Genomic DNA, 14,817 nt, shown 5'->3' with positions numbered 1-14,817 from the left:
AGCAGGAGACTAAAGCCTAATTTATACTTCTCCATCTGCGTCGGGACAGATGCACGCAATGCCATTATCCGTCCTTTCGAGGGCTCTCCAGCAGGCTCACAAGGATGGATGGAGTTGAGCTCCCTTTTCTAAACATTCGCCCTTCAAGATGCAGAACTCAAGCTTAGGATAGGTCAGGATGCCGCTGTCGTGGACAGTGCCGCCATTGCGCCCTCAAAAACATAGAGAGCCGAGGATATCTAGCGGCAGACACGGAGCCGCTTGAAGAATACCTCTCGGAAAAACTCTAAAAAACCGAATGTTTTATTCACTCGTGACAGGAGGAGTGAAAAGATATGCAGCAAGCGTTTTATTCATGGATGGAAATGACGGGGAACGTGGGTTTAGAGGTGCATGAAGAGGTGGAGGAGAATGAGGGACTAATTTTTCCGTGTGAAAAAGTCTCTGAAATACAAAAAACAAAACCCATAATACAAACACAATAGTAAATGCATTATCTTGGACCGGATACATGACAGGATACTACAGTGTTAGCCCTCTTTTGTCCTGGTTGGGAATTGCTTTGCAACACTCTCATGAGACGGAGAAGTCAGAGAGCAAAACGGATCTGTCTGTGCGAGCGTGTCTATCCCTCATGGAGCTGACGGTGAAGTATAAATTAGGCTTAAGGCTACACAACTGTCATAATTACTTTTATAATTTTGAGGAAATGATGGGAAAATGAGTTATATGGGTTGATTTTAACCTGTAAAACACTTTGAGCTGTATTTTTTGTATATGAAATGTGCTATACAAATAAAATTTATTGATAGATTGATGGGTTGGGCATTGTTCGATTTTGAACGATTCCGATTACAATTCCAATTCCTAGTTTCGATTCAGGTTCCTATCGATTCCCGATTCCAATTCTTTGAAGACATGACATGTTTTACATGAGCGAGCTAACCACAGGTCGTACTTGATGAAATAATCTTAACTTCAACATGAATTTTAATTCTAAGAACAATAACATCACCTTCATTTAGACAAAAACATGTTTTGGAGGAAAAAAAGAAAAAGACTTGCAGCACAACCAGTGTGTTTGTTTCTGACCACAACCAAAGTCTGGAACAATCCTCTGGGATGAGAGGCTAAATGTCTCCAACATATCCAGAAACGTCCAGCTGTTTTCAGCTAAAACTCTCAGGATGATCATGTCCAGGATGACTGAGAACTACACCTCCATGCTGCAGCAGCATTCAGTCAGAACAGAACGTGAAACTTAAATGTAGCTGCTGTCAGTAGCAATCCAACAGATTTTAAACATTAAAACTCTCAACAGAAATAGTTCAGAAAGGAAATTAAAATGTTATTTATTATTATTATTATTATTATTATTATTATTATTATTATTATTATTATTATTATTATTTATTGTGGCAGAAGCTGGTGTGGTCCACCACAGAGAAGCTGCTCTAGCATGATGACTTTAATACAGGTTATTGTTCAGCCTTCTGACGCTCACGTGTCTGACTGCTGACGCTCCGTGTGTGTTTTTATTTCTGCAGTGAGACAAACTCACCTCACACCGTCCAGAGTTTGTTCTTTAAAGTTTCTATTAAATCCACCGTGTTGACGTATTTAACAAGTTTCCTCTAAGCTGCAGGAGTTAAAGTTTACATTACGGAGTAAAAGTTCGGCAGACGCGTTTGTTTATATTTGGCCGCTGCGTGCGGGGTGGGGGCAGGGAGGGGGGACTCGGTGCTGCACACAGACAGCTGATGTGATCAGCTCTGAAAAGCCTTGATCACAATTTGCAGATCACGTTTATTTTTCATGGAGATCGGCTGCGGATTCCACTTCCGTCGGCATACTAGGAATCGAAATAAATACGTTGAGCGATTCCGGGAAAAATAAACAGTTGGAACCGGTGTCGGTACAGGATCTGCTCGGGTGCAGGATCGGCTCGGGGTCCTTCGACTGCCGATGACGTCAAAGTAGTTGATTGGCTGAACATGAAGCTTACGGAAGTGACGTTGTCACGTTATTATTTTAATTGGTCAGAACAAATTTATGGTCGTAGTCTTAGCGGTTGTAGTCCTGTAGTCCAAAAATCAACACTTTTTGGAGAAAATATGTTTGAATTTCTAAAGGAAATGTAAAATATAAGCAAATGATAAACGGTGACCCTCAAAAGCTCTTGATGTTGATGAAATGGGGCAAAATAAAATATAAGAACTTTATTGAAAGACACCAAGCAATTTTTTGAATCAAAGAATGTATTTAGATAACAACTAAGGAAATATACAGACGAACTCCACATTAATACAAACAGATATGGCTTCACATATAAGAACTGTTCTATTTTTGTCAGTCCGACGTTGGTTTTATGCAGTTTCACATTCTTTACAAAACAAAGACAATATGGTGTTTTATTAACAAATTACAATTATAAAGAAAACATTTAGGTGTTAACAAACAAGAATTTATTAACAAAACTGCTGATGTCTTTGCAAAACGTGTGTGAAAGCCGGGTAGATTCGCGATAATGTGACGTCATCGGCAGTCGAAGGACCCCGAGCCGATCCTGTAACGACACCGGTTCCAATCGATGCTCGATGCTCGATGCCCAACTCTAGTTTTGATAGAACCCATTTATAGCTCTAGTTCACCTTTTTTACAGAAAGCTGAAATCCAGGGGTTAACGGATTTACTTTTGGTGGCTGTAGAGGCATTGTTAAAAATGGATGTTCTGTTCAAGGGAACCAATTTTTCAAAAGCAGGGACACAAGAGTATTCATGTTAAAACGGTACTTCATTGTTTCTAAGTGCTGAGATAGAAATCCAATCAGTCCTAATTTTTGAGGCACAGCAGAATGCATCAAAGCTTCTTTTGCAAATTTCTGTCCTACAGAAATATAAATATAAAATACCAATACATTTTTTTTTCTAATTTACACTGTCTGAAGTTGAAGGACATCTTCTGTTATCCTTAGTGAAAAATACATCTTAGTGAAAAATACATCTCCTGCTGTGGACCATCTAATGCTTGGTGGGTTACACATTCAGAAATGCTCACTTTGGTTGTGGCCAATGTTATTTAAGTTTCTGTTCCATCTCCATCAGCTTTAACCAGCTCTGCCAGCCACAAGTTATTTTCGGTCTGAAAATCGTGGCTCACTGCATGCCTTATTTTTTCTGGCCATTCTCTGTAAACCCCAGCGATAGCTCAGTGTGAAAATCAATACTGGGACCAGCCCGTCTGGCACCAGCGGCCTTGCCACACACAAAACCATCATGTTCGAAACCACACATTTTCTTAATTCTGATGCTTAATTTGAACCTGCGATTTTGACTTTGAACCTTAACTATTTCTGCAGATTTAAAAGAGCCTCTTCTGTTTAGCTGATGATTATTAGCTTTTGGGTTTACATCAACATGAACATGATGTCATTTAATCACTGCCAGGGCAAGATAGTTTCCTGCTAAGGATTGAACTCGGCTGTTTGCATTTTTGCAAGGGTTGATTTGTAGCAGATGGTAAGCCGTGTCCCTTTTTGTCCACAAGCTTCTATCCATTCATCATTTTCTGAGGTTGGGTTATGGAGGTAACAGGTCCGGGAGAAAGACCCTTAAGTCCAGTTCACTCTGCGGGATAATTATGCCAATTTTTGACCCAATTCTCCCCTTCTGACAATCTTATAATGGTAAATGGCCTGTATTTTTACAGCAACTTCTAGAATCCTAGAACCCCCAAAAAGCACATAACAGTAATTCACCCATTCACACACTGACGATGATTTGTTACATGGTAGCCATAGCTACCCTGGGGCTGGGGCACACTGACAGATGCAACGCAGATGCAGCGAACCTACAACCCGCTACGATGCAAGCACTTAACTCCTCTGCCACCCCTCACCTGAATGCCATAACGGCTCTAATGATAACCTTAATTAGATGTGTCTGCCATTTGTGGCGTGTTGAGAGATCTCTAGTTTGGTTGGAAGCATATTGGGACCACACAGATCATAGATCAAAAAGAAATTTGGATATTTTACAAATTATTCTAACTTGCATATATTGTGTTGTTGTTTTAAACCTGTCTCATAATCTACATGCTCGATGCAGATTTCCATGTGAGGAAATGCACGAATTAAAAGGATTTTATTTAAATTGTTTAGGACTGCTGAATGTTTTCAAATCTTTGCATAAAAACTGAACCAAAAACAAACACGTCAAAAAGTCAAGTCTTAAAGATGTGGTTCATTTGTTCCAGGATCTAGAAGTGAGCCACATCAGAGGAGAGCTTCACACAGCAGGATTTGGAGTTTTATTTCCTGATATTTGGACATCTTGACTCTGATTGGCTAACAGCTATGTGACTCTACCAATGACTCTGTTTGCTCTGCAATGTTGATGTTTTATCTCCACAAGCCTAAATGAGTTCTGTCGTGGTGGAGTTGCTAATGCTAATGGTTAGCTTCTACTAGCTTCTTCTAGTCCATGAATAAGCGACAGTGTGATGTAGATTTTTCAGGCTTTTCAAATACTAGAGTTTCACTGTCTATTTTCTATCAGAAGCTAATGCAGGAGATAGGCGTAGGAGACTGTTTTCATGTTCAGCCTGCATGAAAAACTCAGATTGACCAATTATAATCAGAAATGATAATTTAAAATTGTTTTTTTTTTCAGTTTTCCACATGTTTAAATTTACAGGTGACCTTAATCCGTAATCATAAAGGTTGGTTCTAATCCTTTCATACACCAGTAACACTCACCAGTGTTGAGCAGAGCTTGTTTTTTCAGAGCATATATGAGGTTGTTTAACAAAGCTTGAGATTAAAGGAATGTAGGAAGAAACTGTGTTACATAACCTCAACGAGAGAACAACACGCTAGAAGAAAAGATAACAGTAGACATTATTATTTTATTTTAACTCTCACTTCATTGACAAACCTGCAGCGATTGTATTTTATTTTCTTTTTTCATTATTAGCTACATTTTGTTCTCTCTTCCTTCCTCTCGTTGCAGTCAGTAAACCAGCAAAATGAAGGTAATGAATATGGAAAAGCAGCTGTTGTTGTTTAAAACATTAAGTCACCCAAACCTAAGGCACCTAAAGAAATTTGCCTGCTTTTCTTTCCTCTTCTCCTCCAGCTCCAAAACATCCTGCCCACCACTTCAAGCTCCATCTTTCTCTCCTCCACATTTCAGTTGATAATTTAGCCTTCTCTACACTCTTCTATTTCTGCCCCAGTTCTCCCCCTTAACATTAATCAGCTCGTCCTAGCACACTTCCTGTCTGCACTGTCCATCGACGCACGCACACGCACACACACACACACACACACACACACACACACACACACACACACACACACACACACACACACACAAAGCAACCTACTTGTATGGGATGTGTTTGCTCCCGTTGACCAGGGCTAGAATTACATTCCCAAGGGCGGAGAGAGATAGACACAGAGATGCCGAGGAGTTCTCCTTTTTTTTCCCTCCTCCTCCTTCTCCTTCAAGTGCTTTAACATCACAGCTGCCCAGGTCCAGCAGGTGGAGACGACTGCGACCTCCTGACACTAGCAGAAGTGAAAAATGAGTCAGGAATGAAAGAGGAACAGATAGAGGACAGTAAGCCACAAAGGTGAAATAGAGATGAAGAGACAACTGCAGACATGTTGCACCAACAGATGCAGATGAGCGGAAACAACATCCTTGTATTTTAAACAACTTCAATGACCCCAATTGTATCATTGATTATATAAAATTAAAACACAATCCCTGAAAGAAATGTTTCTAAATGTTTATAAAAGTGTGTTTGAATTGGTTTCTTCTCATTATCACAAGCCTGGTGTCAGCAGAAGACGGTGTGTTTTATAAATGTTGCTATATTTTATTCTTTCATACACTCACGTGTTGTAGATGGTCTCACATTTCTGCCTATTTCTCTGTCTCACACACAGACAGAGACACTCCTGACAGCACCAGTCTTACTATCTTTCTCAAGAACAATCACATGCAACGTCTCAAGCGCGGTTGTGTGATCTGACAGAATTATTTTAAGCTCTGAATAATATTTTTGGATGCACTGTGGACGGATCTGCTGCTATATTAATTAGTTCTATATTTTATATATGATGAAGCATTACAGCAGCATGAATGTATCTGTCTTAGTTCTGTATGGTTCGATTTCAAAAAGATATTTATCAGATACGAAAAGAAAGGTGCAGTCTGCAGAAACACCCTCACTGCAATGCTTAGTTGCTGTAATAATGTTCAGGTGTTGATGATACACAGGAGAAGCCAGTGCACTCACTCCCTCCTTTGCCTGCCTTTTCCATGCGATACTGGTAGAGGTGTAAGGTGAACAGCATGTGAGAGTTTCTGTGCTCTTCCTCTGTAGTGTTGGGTCGCTGGCTGCTGTGGCGAGCTGCTATGGCCGCGTCCAGGAACCAGGCAGCCTTCTCTGGGGTGGGAGCACGGAGCTCAGACTGGTTTTGGAGCTGAAAAACATTCAGGAGAAGAGGTAGGTGCACTGCAAGCCAGCGGATTTCAGGTGCTGCTTCACTTTTACTCAAAGGGTTCAGTTTAGCCACCAAAAAGAGTCAAATCATGGATAATCTTGTTTAGCAGAGAGGCTGACCGACCAGGATTTTCTAATCAGGTATTTGGTTACTGTACGGGTGTGGAAAGCAGTGATGTGTGCGTGTGTGTGAGCGCGTGCGCGCGCCCTGTATGTGTGTCCGCTGCAGGATATCATTACTGATAAGATTATGCCAGATTAGTTTGGGATTAGATAGATGTGTTTGTATCCATCCCTTTAATCCTATAAACACAAAGCTGCATGAGCACACACACACACACACACACACACACACACACACACACACACACACACACACACACACACACACACACACACACACACACACACACACACACACACACACACACACACACACACACACCTGCTCACCTTCTGCTAATAATTGCTTGGGACACTTTTCTGTGACACTCAACACCAGGGCTGTAGCTACTTGAAGATTACGGTCCTAATGGTGGTTTTACAATTCTGGTCAGATTTAACAGCAGCTTGTTTAAATCTGAGTTTTAAATTTGAAATATAATTTTAAAAACCGTTCGATAAGATGTTTGATATTTTTCATGAATTACTTCATGTCATGCTTTATATGAGGTGTATTGGAGCAGAGAAACACCTAAAACATGCAGGATAGTGATTTACGAAGACCTCCTCCGAGGTCAGAGTTTGTGTAAGCTGTTCACCTTAAAAGAACAAAAATCTAGCAGCTGGAGGCTGAAAAGTTCAAGAAATGAAAAAATAAAAATAAACACTTGATAATTAAGTACATTTTATTTATGTAGCACTTATCACAGACATAGAATCACAAAGTGCTTCACAGAGATCGAAACAAAATAAAACTAAGTCATAAAATCATAATGATCTCAAAACAGAAATAGTTTAACAAAAAAATTAAGGAAAATAAATGAAAGATGATTACAAATTAGAGTTAAAAATAAGAAAACAAAAGATTTATGTAAAAGCAGCTTTAAATCAAAGGGTCTTCAGCTGTTTTCTAAAAGTGTCCAGACTGTCAATGCTACGTATGGATAAAGGAAGATCATTACAAAGTCAGGGTGTAACAGTTTGGAAGGACCAATCACCTCAAGTTTAGCTGGTCTTTGGAACTTCTAGAAGGTTCTGGTGTGTGGACCTGAGGGCTCGGGTTGAAGCATAAAGGGCTTGACACACGGGAGGCGACTTCGCCTCTCCTCCATTCATTTTCAATGAGACATGCGCGACAAAGCGATAATCGCGGGTCTCTCTCCTACTAAGCGAAACACGAAAAACGTGCGTGTGAAATTTTGCGCTCGTGCATGTGTCGTGCACAGGCGACCCAGCGACGCGAACCAAGAAAGTTGAAACATTTTCAACTTTTCATCGCTGTCGCTCGGACGAGGACCAATCAACGGAGGTTTCATTCACTGACCAATGAGCGGACAGGATGCTCCGTACATCTCTGAGCAAACATGGAGGAGAAGTTGATTATTATTATGTTTTATATAGTAAAATCAGAAGTAAGATTTCACATAACTCTAGCAGCACCTTGTGAAACATCACATCTACCACTTTTTTAACTCTGAACCGCTTAAATAACCTTAATTCCCTCCAACCTGACACAACCAAACAAAACAACGGAAGTTTCGATTTCGCCATGGAACAGAACGCGTAGACGGCTTTGCCGCTGGCCGCTGCCGCGGATCGCCTCCCGTGTGTCAGGTAATAAAAGCGACAGCGACAAATTTCGCTGATCGCGGTCGTTTGTCGCCGTCGCTTTTATTACACATGGGAGGCAAAGCCGCCTACGCGTTCTGTTCCATGGCGAGATCGAAACTTCCGTTGTTTTGTTTGGCTGCGTCAGGTTGGAGGGAATTAAGGTTATTTAAGTGGTTCAGAGTTTAAAAAGTGGTAGATGTGATGTTTCACAAGGTGCTGCTAGAGTTATGTGAAATCTTACTTCTGATTTTACTATATAAAACATAATAATAATCAACTTCTCCTTCATGTTTGCTCAGAGATGTACGGAGCATCCTGTCCGTTCATTCGTCAGTGAATGAAACCTCCGTTGATTGGTCCTCGTCCGAGCGACAGCGATGAAAAGTTGAAAATGTTTCAACTTTCTGGGATCGTGTCGCCTGTGCACGACACGTGCACGAGCGCAAAATTTCACATGCACATTTTTCGCGTTTTTCGCTTAGTAGGAGAGAGACCCGCGATTATCGCTTTGTCGCGCATGTCTCCATGAAAATGAATGGAGGAGAGGCAATGTCGCCTCCTGTGTGTCAAGCCCATAAGACTTTAACAGTTCAGTAATATAGGGAGGAGCTAGACTATGTAGAGCCCTGAAAGTGAAGTCAGGATTTTAAAATGGATTCTAAAGTTAATGGGTAACCAGTGCAGAGACATTAGAATAGGAGTGATGTGTGCTCTTCTCTTTGCTCCAGTTAGGAGCCTCGCTGCAGAGTTCTGGACCAACTTAAGGAGGCCAAGGGCTTCTTTGTTAAAACATGTGAAAAGTGTGTTACATTAATCTAGACTGGAGGAGATAAAGGCATGGATAACCATTTCAAGTTCATGTGTTGCTACCAACCTTCACAGTTTGCAGATATTTCTTAAGTGATAAAAACAGTTTCAGAACAAAGTTTTTGAGTGGCCTTCAAGAGACATTGATTGGTCAAAAACAACACCCAAATTCCTCAAGTTTGCCTTGACGGCAGAAGAAAAATTACCAAGTTTTTGACTAATCAGATATTCAGTCTTTTCAGAGTTTAACTGAAGGAAGTTATTTTCTAGCCAGCTGGTGATAGCTGATAGACACTCTTGTAATTCAGACAGTTGATAGAACTCAGAATCCTTAAAAGAGCAGTACAGCTGAATGTCATCTGCATATAGGTGATAAGAGACGTTATGAAAAGAATCAGTTATCTGTTCAAAGGCTGTATGTACAGTAGAAACATGAGTGAACCCAAAACAGAGCCTTGATAATGCTCATACTAGTCTCCGAAGGCTGAATTAGTTTGGCAGCTACATGCCAGTAATGCAAATTTAGAGTTGTGTACTTTTTTGTACCTGCATGCCACAGATGGGGTCCTCACACAGGTAAACTCCAGGTGACTGCCCGTCCTGTAAGCTTCCCGTCGCCACCTCAGACAGCAAATCCTTTAGGTTCTCATCCTTTCCCCACACCTGAACAGAAATTAACTTTTATTTTATATTAAAGTTTATTATCTAGATCAATCAAAAATACATAACTGAGCTGATTGATGATTTAATCAAGGCTGTAAAACCAGATTCTGCTGCCAGAGGCCTTTTGGGAGAAATCTGTCAGTAATGACACATAACAGCTGAGGTTTCATCACTCACCTCCACAGCAGAGACACGAACAGAGAACCTCGCTCCTGTTTTCTCCTTTCTTTCGTTGATGAGCTTAAACAGCCAGGAGATGGCACAGGGGATAATACCCAGAGTCTGGAGCGAGTCATCACGGCCAATCATTGTGTACGATTTTCCTAGACGACAGAAAAACAAAACAGAGAAAAGGGTGAGCAGAAAGATGGAGATCTATCACAAAGAAAGCCATAAAAACCCATTCTCCCTAAAGGGGAGAGAAAATGTGTGAGTGTGAAGAATGTCTCGGAGTATCAGAGCTTCCAGATCTGTCTCTCTCAAGGTGATGATTATTCTCCTCCCATACCTGCTCTGGCTGTCAGGAGTTGGAGATCAAACACACACAGAAACAAAGCCATATACCACAATGAGCAATCATACACATGGTAAACAGAGGACATCAAAAGCCTGACTCCTGTAGTTCGTGTAGAAAAATGTACCTGGTTTGTTCTGAAAGGGGACGGGGAGAGGTTGTCAGCTAGGCTGTAATTTTACATTGATCCGCCTAAATGTGCTGAGTAGTAAAACAATATCTTTCGTTGTAATAATATTAAAAGTAGCATATTTATGATGTATAAAGAATATGTTAGAGTTTACAATAATTTGTCTAATTTGTCATATTTAAAGGGACTTTACGGAGTTTTGAATTTTTATGCTTGCGATTGCCCCCTCAGGCCAAAAGCGTAACGGCAGCTTCAATAGTAGGCTCGTGCACGAGGCGCGCATGCTGTACGTGCACACTCCTTAACGAAAATAACAGCTGAGACAGTCCCGTGTGTGTGTGTGTGTGTGTGTGTGTGTGTGGCCCGGAGGACAGAGGACAGGAGAATGCGCAGCTAATTAATTAAATAATTTGGTTCTGTACCTTTCTCTTCAGCACAGCCGACAAAGGTTTAAGATGGGTCAGTCTTCCTGCATGCTCAGATCATTCCATTCGCTTGCTTGAAAAATTGTCTCTAAATGAAAGTTGAACCCACATCTTTTTTATCTGTGAATTCAATGCCGTTCAGCGAGTCTCAAATAAAAATTTGGGCATCTTACTGTAAAAAAATATACCATTAATGTAAAATGGAAACTCTAAATAAACTATGTTCACGTCCAGAATCGAACCTGGGTCTCCTGCACAAGAGTCCAACCAGGATGTCTTTTGTATCTGTAATATTTATATCCTTGATTACAGCCAAAACAACGTTCAAAGAACGGTTCGGAGTGAAAATGGCTATTTTGTTGCTAATTTGCAGGAAATATCTAGAAGAAAATAGCTAAGGGTCCTCAGAAATGTACCTAGGTTCATCACTAGGCGTTTGGAACAGCGACAAAGTCGCTGAGTTGGCACTACCTCACTCTCTGCTGCTAAAGCTACTGATAGCAAATGCTACAGGGATGCCTGAGCGTGAACGTGCATGAAGCAGCCTACTCGACCCGAGCAGAGCTCTGTGAAGCTGACCCCCCCGTCAAAAGTGGAGGCAAATAGGCTGCTCGGTTAGTGCTTTGTTTGAGCTGATTTGTGCAGGTAAAATTGACGTTTGTGCTGCTATGGTTTTTGAGATATTAAACTTTATTTAATAGGTTCCCCCCCCCCCCCCCCCCCCCCGGACTACTCCTAACTGCTCCAAAATGGACCACAACAGTCTACTGTTTTAGTGCTTTGTTTGTGCTGATTTGTGCAGGTGAAACTGACGTTTGTGCTGCTATGGTTTCTGAGATATTACAAGTTTTAATTTAGCATGATGACTGCTCTCTTTTTCTGTGATTTTACAGAAAAACAGGCAATCACAGTAAAAACGCCAGGGCTCATTCTACAGGACCAGGGCATTGCAGGAGAGTGTATGAAGAAGACATTTATTATTTCTATACATGTTTTGGCTGCCAAACTTCCATAATGCACAGGACTGGGGCAGCAGTAGCTCAGGTGGTAGAGCGGGTTGCCTCATGATCGGAGGGTCATGGGTTCGATTCCAGCTCCCGCCAGGGGTATCCTGCTGTTGTGTCCTTGGGCAAGACACTTCACCCAACTTGCCTGTGTTAGTGGTGGTCAGAGGGGCCGACGGCGCCAAATGGCAGCCTCGCCTCTGTCAGACCTCCCCAGGGCGGCTGTGGCTACAAGTAGCTTACCATCACTAGCAGTGTGTGAATGTGAGAGTGTGTGAAAGAGTCTTTGGGTGTCTAGAAAAGCGCTATATAAGTTCAATGCATTATTATTATTATTATTTAACAAGTCAGGTGAGTTTGTTTGTATTTGTTTATGAGTGTGAATATATTTGCGGCTTCATGAAGTTCCGTCTCTGCTGCAGGCTGTCAAGTCTCTGGCTCTTTCACTGGCTAACACAGCTTACATAGATGTTACTGTAAGCACAAAAACCAAGCTCAGTGTCGTTTATTCTATTTTACTTAAGTAACAACATAAACAACACATTTGTTCATGTATTTCATGTATTGTTCATGAAACACTTGCAGTCCTGGTCTCCTAATACCAGTTTTGAACTGTGCTTATTCGAACTTGGTCACCTGCAACTAATCCTTTGTGCTGTAGTATATAGACCCCTGAAATACACTAAGGATTGTTTGCCGGAGTTTTCAGAAGTCCTAGCAAACTGGGCTGCTGGATACAAGCGGATATTGCTACTGGGAGTCTTTAATATTCATATCTGCTGTCCTGGAAAACCTTTAGTCTCCGATTTCATCAGCCTAGTGAACTCTTTCAGTTTTACGCAGTGGGTTAATGGGGCCACACAGGAATGTGGCCACACACTGGGTCTTGTGTTATCACTGGGGTGTTCAGTAGATAATCTGACTATTAAGGATGCAGTTTTTTCAGAGCATAATCCAATATTATTTGAGACTACTCTGCATAGTAATTTGCTGGCACCTGTTGCCCCCAGTAGGTATAGTCGTCATGTGAACTCTGACACTGCAACTCATTTCACTTCGCTGTTTGAACAAGCCTTCTTTGATTTATCAGATGAGTCCTCACTGGATGGATTGCTTACTTGCTTTAATGAGACCTGTGAGGCTATCCTTAACACTGTTGCGCCGTTAAGGCCCAGGAGGGGAAAGCGTACGGTAAATTTATGGTCGACGGACTCTACTCGAGCTGCAAGAAGGACATGTAGAAGATACGAGAGACAATGGAAGAAGGATAATCTGCATGTTTCCCTAATTGCTCTACATGACAGTTGGAAATCTTACCAAGAGGCAGTTAGATCTGCGAAATTTGCATACTATTCCAATCTCATTTCCTTAAACTAAAATAACACCAGAGTACTTTATACCGCAATTAACTCAGATCTGAAATTGAATGATCACCATGTGGTGCAGGCTTCAGCTAAAATGTGTGATGAGTTCCTTGACTTTTTTATGGGGTAAGTAGCTGCGCTCCAGGCTACCATGTCTAGGGCACCGGTATGCAGCCCTTCTGTGACTGCTATCAGAGGTTTGGTAGCATTTCAACCAATTAGTTTAGAGGACTTGATCAAGATCGTTGGGGAGGCTAAGCCGAGCGGCTCGCCAGATGACGTGATGCCTACGCGCCTCTTTAAAGAAGTCTTTCCAGTAGTCGCCCCTCTAATATTGCACACAATTAACATGAGCCTATGATCTGGCATAGTCCCTGACGATTTTTAAAAGGTGGTTATTCAACCTTTGCTCAAAAAGCCTGGACTGGATGCTTTGCTGTTTGCAAACTACAGGCCCATTTCTAAACTTCCAGTCTTAAGTAAGGTACTAGAGAAATGTGTTTACCACCAGCTCTTGGTTTTTATGGATGAGAATGCCATTTTTGAGATTTTCCAGTCTGGCTTCAGAGCTCTACACAGCACTGCGACTGCACTGGTTAGAGTACTCAATGACTTATCTAGCTACTGATAGCGGTAATTCTGTGTTGTTACTTCTGCTGGACCTCACGGCTGCCTTTGACACGATAGATCATGAAGTGCTGCTTCACCGTCTCCATCATTATGTCGGGATTTCTGGGTTAGCCCTGGATTGGTTCAGATCATACCTGACAAATAGAAAGATGTGTGTAAGGATGGGAAGTTATTCCTCAGAGTACTCTGATCTACCCTGGGGGTACCACAGGTCTCGATATTGGGACCTTTGTTGTTTTCTATTTACATTCTGCCCTTAGGTGATATCTGTCGTGAGCTTGGAGTTCACTTCCACCTTCATGCTGACGATTGTCAGCTGTGCCTGCCTCTGAACACATCAGGTGGTCTCTCTATTTCTAATCTTACAAATTGCTTGACGGAGATCAAGACCTGGATGTGTGAAAATTTTCTGAGCCTAAATGATCAGAAAACAGAAGCTATGATGTTTGCTCCAAGCAGACATTCTGACTCTTCTCTAATTGACTGTGGGTCATTTAATGGCCAGCTGAGTGCTTCAGTGACTAATATTGGTAGCGCCCATTGTTTTGATTCCCACATTAATGGAGTGATCTCCTCCTCCTTTTTCCACCTTCGTCGGCTGTCAAAGATCAAACCTTTCCTGTCACGACATGATCTTGGGGCGGTAGTCCATGCTTTTATCACGGTGCGATTGGACTACTGTAACTCTGTTTTATTCGGTGTGAGCAAGGGCTCAATAGCCAGGTTGCAAATGGTGCAGAATGCTGCTGCAAGATTTTTAGAGGGCAGGCGCAAGTATGACCACATTACTCCTGTCCTGGGTGCGCTTCATTGGCTGCCCGTTGATGTAAGCATTCGTTTTAAGATACTTTTGCTGGTTTTTAAAACGTTAAATGGTTTGGCCCCTCCTTAATTGGTGTCACTGCTTCAACCGTACACCCCTGCACGGTCACTCCGCTCGGAGAACCTCATGCTCCTCTCGGTCCCAAGAACACGCCTAAAGACGCGTGGTGA

At 41.8% G+C, this 14,817-nt stretch overlaps 1 protein-coding gene across 3 annotated transcripts in view; it reads right to left on the bottom strand.

Moving 5' to 3' along the window:
* Positions 1-14,817, bottom strand: part of kif26ba (kinesin family member 26Ba) — a 135,915-nt gene that overhangs the window by 24,199 nt on the left and 96,899 nt on the right. For all 3 annotated transcript variants that reach the window (XM_070554797.1, XM_070554798.1, XM_070554799.1), the window contains exons 8-11: positions 9,935-10,080; positions 9,641-9,757; positions 6,308-6,494; positions 5,387-5,570 (exon numbers count right to left, since the gene is read on the bottom strand). In XM_070554797.1, coding sequence (XP_070410898.1) covers positions 5,387-5,570; positions 6,308-6,494; positions 9,641-9,757; positions 9,935-10,080 — 634 coding nt within the window. The remainder of the gene's footprint in view (positions 1-5,386; positions 5,571-6,307; positions 6,495-9,640; positions 9,758-9,934; positions 10,081-14,817) is intronic.

This window comes from Nothobranchius furzeri, chromosome 9 (genome assembly GCF_043380555.1).
Source record: "Nothobranchius furzeri strain GRZ-AD chromosome 9, NfurGRZ-RIMD1, whole genome shotgun sequence".
NCBI lineage: Eukaryota > Metazoa > Chordata > Actinopteri > Cyprinodontiformes > Nothobranchiidae > Nothobranchius > Nothobranchius furzeri.
This window is presented reverse-complemented; position numbering and strand designations above follow the sequence as displayed.